Raw genomic sequence first — 5,832 nt, 5'->3', positions numbered from 1 at the left:
GGTGATGATAGAGCGGCCTGGCACCAGAGAGGACTCATACTAGCTCTCAATCGATTAGCTGATCAACACCATGAGGTCATCAGCTGTGCCCCAGGGGCTGATGGGACGGTTAATCTCTGCCTGTCTTTCCACAGAGAAGGAGGGCACCATCACTCCTCTTGTCTTGTTTGTGCCATCCCTTCATTTCTGTCCTGCTCTAGTCTTTCATCTGACCTCCTGCTCAGCAAATTCACTTCACCTTTCATTTGACAGAATCGATGCTTATTCCCCTCCTCCCTCCCTCTCTCTCTCTCTCTCTCTCTCTCTCTCTCTCTCTCTCTCTCTCTCTCTCTCTCTCTCTCTCTTCCTCTCAGAGTGATGGCTTCCTCTCCCTAATTCCCCTCTGGATTCACTGGGTCCATTCCAGGTCAATGGAAGATCACATGACTTGGTATGGGATCAATACCACCACCACCATCTCTGCCATGCACTGCATAATGAAGCTTACACAACCATTCATGTACACTGACTGGTGGTGTGGCTGCCTGTTCATAAAACAGTGATCTGGCTCGTTAATACAAACAAATAGTGTATTTCATGCGGGTAAGATAAGATCATCAAAGACAAACCACATGACCGAGGTATACAGTATGTAAAAAGACAGTAATTGAATAAGAGAACACAGAACTGAAGACCTATTGGCATTAAATAGTAGTACATTAGCTTTGATGCTATTACCTTAGCTGCTTGAACGCTACGGTAATGTCATGTGCTTTGTTCTCAATCACATCACTATGGACACAGCCTAATCCATGGCGCACGAGGAGATAACACAGTCTCTTTCATCCATTTCCTCTCTTTCTTTCCGAAAAACTTTCATGCCATTATCTCTCGGTCTTTCCCTCTCCGCTACGCTCTTTCTCTTACACATACACACGCCTTCGACCGTCCCTCTGCCGTGGCATAGTACCGTAGTACCGTAGTACCATAGTACCATAGTACCATAGTACCGCAGCGCTGAATGCTTCAAAAACCCGTCATCAGACAATCTCTGATTTGTGGTTGTGACCAGTGCATTGCTGCAGGTCAGGCCTGGATAATCCTTTTCATTGTCTGTCTGATAGTGTTCCCGCTCTGCAGGCCACCTTAAATCCACTGAGTGTATTTGCACGTGTGTGTGTGTGTGTGCGTGTGTGTGCGTGTGCGTGCATGTGTGTGCGTGCGTGTGTGTGTGTGTGTGTGTGTGTGTATGAGTATGTGAGGGAGGGAGGGAGAAAAAGAGAATACAGTGAGTGTGGGCACTCTGTACCTGTAGCCTGTGGTTATCGGGAAGACCACTGAAAGAGTGGTGATGAACATCACGTTCCTGATGATTAAATTCAAGACATAACAAACAAAAACATCTATCGCTGACCCTACAGACCCTCCTGTGAGCTCTGAGATGAAAACGGAGGGGGGGGGGGGGGGGGGACTTTCAATGAAAAGGTCACGTCAAGCCCACCTGTCAAAGAGCAGATGCCACATCAGAGCAGTGCTTGGCAGGCAGGGTATCGTTCTAGGGCACACAAGATGCACTTGGCATGGGCACAGGTATGGCTCTATTACACAGTGACCCCCACTCCCTGGGCATCTAAGATATGGGCAGAGAATAGAAGCGGAACCTTTTTGCGAGCCTGATCACACAACCTCAGAAAAAAGTGTTCTCACAAACCGTCACACAGAAGCTCTCCCTCAGGCAGATGAATCAACGTGAGGAGCTCTGTCATGAGATTCCAGTTATAGGGGACTGTGCCTTCAATCAGATGTATTAAACAGGAGATTGTTCACAGAAATAGGCTGAAGACTTAAAGAGGTAATCATACCAGCCTGGGAATGTGGCTGGCAGTGGCCTAGTTCTTACAGATCAGAAGGCTGCACACGGGTGGGGGGTGTGGACTGGTTGCAGGTGGCCAAAACACAGACGCACAGACACACACAAACACAAACACAAACACAAACACAAACACACACACACACACACACACACACACACATAAACACAAACACGTACACAGCATGCACCTGTCTGTACACAGGCACACACGCAAGCACGCACACACACACACATGTACACACACACCACCTACCTGGAAGCTGCTATTTCCACTTTACTCCTGGCGATGGCTGCAGCCCTCTGCGCCCCCTCTACAGCCCGGTCCATCTTCTCTTTGGTTTTGGGGTTCTTAAGAGGAATCAACTGCTTCCGTATTCCACGCACCAACACATTATTTTTGTACTTCCCTTCTTCCTTGGTGCCCTCGGGGAAAACTGTGTACCCGTAGCCATGCCTCTTGTTGTTCACCCACTCCCCTTCGTACTTCATCCCGTTGGAGCGCTCGCTGACGCCGAAGCCGTTGCGCTTGTCGTTTTTCCACTCACCCATGTAGGTCTCGGTGGTGGTGGCGTCCACGTGATCCTCCAGTAGCAGGTCCTCGTCGGGCAGCTCGCTGTCGCCCAGGGAGATGGTGGAGTTGGCGTCGCTGGAGCTGATGCGGCTCATGGCGGCGTCGCTGCGCGCCGAGCTGCGCTTGCTGGAGATGGACGTCCGCGAGTCGGACTTGCGCAGCTGCCGGAGGCTGCCGAAGAGGGAGCCGCGGCGGAACAGGCCCTTCTTCTTGCCCGTGACCACCTCGCTGTCCGAGTGGAAGTTGAGGACGAAGCCGCCGCGGCCGCCGGTGGGCGTGTCCGTGGAGGAGGAGAGATCCTGGAGGACGGTGCCGTTGCTCTGCTCCGAGCGGAGGGAGGCCAGGGAGGTGCGGAGCGGGGAGCGGATCACCGTGGCCATACCGTAAGGCACACTCTGACGCACGCCGTAGCCGTGACGCATCCCGCCCATCCACTGGCCCTGGTACGTACCTGAGGGACAGCACACAGAGACAGCCGTGTGGGTGTGGAGGTGTCCCAGATGGGAAATCAGTCATACAATCAATTCATATCACTTAGTATCCGTGTAGGGGAACCCAAAGAAGAGAGACCTAATAAGCCCCTACTTCAACACCCAAACATGCAGCAGAGGGCTAATAAAGTCCTTTCTCATGTGGTTCAGTGCTTCATTGAAGACATTGATTAGCTGTTGAGAAAACCCACCTGAGGTCCCAGGACTGAATGAGAAGCCAATTTAAACACAGTGGTGGTAAATGCTACAGACACAGCATTCCAGTCTTCATGACCTAATTTGACCACTCTTCCTTAATAGACTGAAACATTTCCGTTCAACATTCAAATCTATTAGGACACGGTACATTCCAATGACTCACAATAAGCCTCTAACATACTCTTGGAAAAACGGTGTTGTCGTTTGAAACAAACTCTGCTTCAGGGAATAGAGTCAATAAACAGTATTAGAACATCAGGTTGGTGGTGTAATGATATTGGGGATGTGATTACTGTACATATACCCATGACTCTACCTAAGTGGCCATATCCCATAGTCATTCTTCTGTGGAGTTAAGGGGTTCGTACATATGATAATACATGTATGTAATATGTTATTCAAATCTTCCATTGATGTCAATGACCAATGTGAAAAATATACGAGTTACATGAATCTCAAACAATTAGGCTATTTGGCCCAGAGATTCCTTGTGTGGATCTCCAATCACGACCATAAGACATGGCCTATCCCATTTCTGATGGATACAGTGCACCATCTCAAAAGACTCCTCCTGTGCTTACAGTACCAGACAGCAAGTGTGAATGTGTTGTGTTGTTGTGATAGGAGCACAAGTACAGGCCCTCAGCCCTCCCTGCTGTAAGCTAATGGAATGTTGTCACTTCATCTCCCCCAACAGTGGGACTGTGAGCATAACTAACTCAATCACGTAGATTTGATTAAGGTGGGAACGCTAAGATCACTGGAGATGAATGTGAGGGACCTATTTCAGGCAACCGCCGTCTCTCTTCTCTCTGACAGAACACTCACTCTACAGCCGTTTGTCTTCCACGACAGGGGATTGGGTTAGCAATGACTTTATTAATGGGTTATTCCACCAATCCTATTGGTCTTGCTGGATATCAAAACCCAATCAGCATACACTATAAGGTGTAGGTTGTTAATAAGTAGGCTAGGTAAGTCAATTCACAGTCAAAGGGTCAAACTACTGTGCATGATGTTAGTTTATTGGTATGTAGCGACCCATTATTGACCTCAACACACTATTAATCCTATTGAATGGTAAGCCATGACGATAACATTTGGTAGACAGAATACTATATGTATGCATCATTGGCCTGTGGATGAGGTTCAGGTGGTATCAGAGGGACTGATGCAGGAGCAGAGTTATCTCTCTACCCTGATCACACCTTTGCTCTGACAGAGTCAGAACACTCCACACAGATCAGAGATCCTACAGAGGTGTCAACTTGATCTACTCTCACTTTCAGCGCCACTGAATGTGTCAACGGCTCTGATTGCGCGTTAGATTAAAAAAAAAAGACAAGAAAAAAAAAAGACCAACAACAACAACATGTCGATGATTGTGTAAACACGATAACAACGGGCCTATGTTACAGGACATTTACTGGGAGTAGGATGATGCACTGAAGTATGACATGTTATCGTTTACATGTAGCCTAATCTTGTATGGTTTAAATCTGAAAATGCAACCTGACTAGGTGATAAGCCGGCTATAATAAGATTAAAAGTGTCTGTGCGCGCACTTTGCCCTGATTTGCCAATTTCGAATGTCTCGGTGCATCGTCGATGAATGGTACCACAGAACCAGTGACGGGAGCCGCGTTTCCCTCACTTACTGTGAATACACTGTCACATGAGTACAAATCGGTGTTTGAAAATGCGAGTTTGTGGTCACGGAACAAAACAGATTCAGGTTGACGTTAAAACAAATCTAGTGAGTTAACACATTGTTAGGGCCAATCTAACATATTTTAAAATCGTAGTTTGATCTGTGAATAATATCGATAGGCCAATGACACACCTATGTCGTGCGCAATAGGTGTTAACTAAAACTCAAACCACTCCACCAAGGAGATTCAACCTAGTAAACGAATCTCCATTATCGCTCAGTTCTAATTCTGCAGGAGCATCTTCGCACGCAACAACAGGAGAGATCAAGACATCCTTTAAAGGCAGACACACACGCAATTAAAAGACCATGACAATGTTGCCTCTCTTACCACCATCGCCATAGGTTTCGATCCCGTATCCGTCCTGTAGCCCGTTACTCCACGTCCCGTCATATCTGGCAGGTGTATTATGGCTTTGACGAACCCCGTAGCGACCCTTAAAGCCATGACTCCACTCCCCGCGGTACGTCCACTTTCCTTTGGTCTCCACACCGAGCCCATGCCGCTTCCCTTGCGACCAGTAACCCTGGTAGGTATTCCCGCTGGGCCAGGTATAGATCCCCACTATCTCAAAGCCGTGGGACCAGGACCCGGCGTACTCGCCCTGGCCCTTGGGTCCGGTGCAGATGCCGTGTCCGTGGGCTTTGCCGTCCTCCCACCCGCCGCAGTAAGTGCCTCCATCGTCGAAGTCAAACCTTCCGCCCGTCATTCAGAATAGGCTAGAAATAAAGCAGAATGCGGCGTAGACTCAATTGTCTCCTATTCCCCCCGCGGGATCCAGGACCGAAGATGTGAAGAAAGGATGAGCCAACAAGATGATGACTCTGTTTACACAAGTAAAGAAACAAAAACAGTGATGTTGACGAGCAGTGTATGGTTCAGATATTGATATATAAGAAAAAAGCATGCGTAATGGTTAGTGTGAGGGTATGAATGGGGAGAGTCATTTACCAGAGGCGCACGCTGTATCCGCCGCTGTATGTTTTCTGTCTCCCCCCTCTCACCCAC

General features: G+C 48.3%; 1 protein-coding gene across 1 annotated transcript in view; it reads right to left on the bottom strand.

Moving 5' to 3' along the window:
* jph1a (junctophilin 1a) overlaps positions 1-5,832 on the bottom strand; it is a 34,185-nt gene extending 28,353 nt beyond the window's left edge. The window contains exons 1-3 of the mRNA XM_083676695.1: positions 5,776-5,832; positions 5,155-5,648; positions 2,106-2,874 (exon numbers count right to left, since the gene is read on the bottom strand). Coding sequence (XP_083532821.1) covers positions 2,106-2,874; positions 5,155-5,533 — 1,148 coding nt within the window. The 5' untranslated portion in view covers positions 5,534-5,648; positions 5,776-5,832. The remainder of the gene's footprint in view (positions 1-2,105; positions 2,875-5,154; positions 5,649-5,775) is intronic.

The sequence above is a fragment of the Argentina silus genome (assembly GCF_951799395.1).
Source record: "Argentina silus genome assembly, chromosome: 1".
Taxonomy (NCBI): domain Eukaryota; kingdom Metazoa; phylum Chordata; class Actinopteri; order Argentiniformes; family Argentinidae; genus Argentina; species Argentina silus.
Note: the sequence above shows the minus strand (reverse complement) of the source record. Positions and strands in the feature narration are given on the sequence as shown.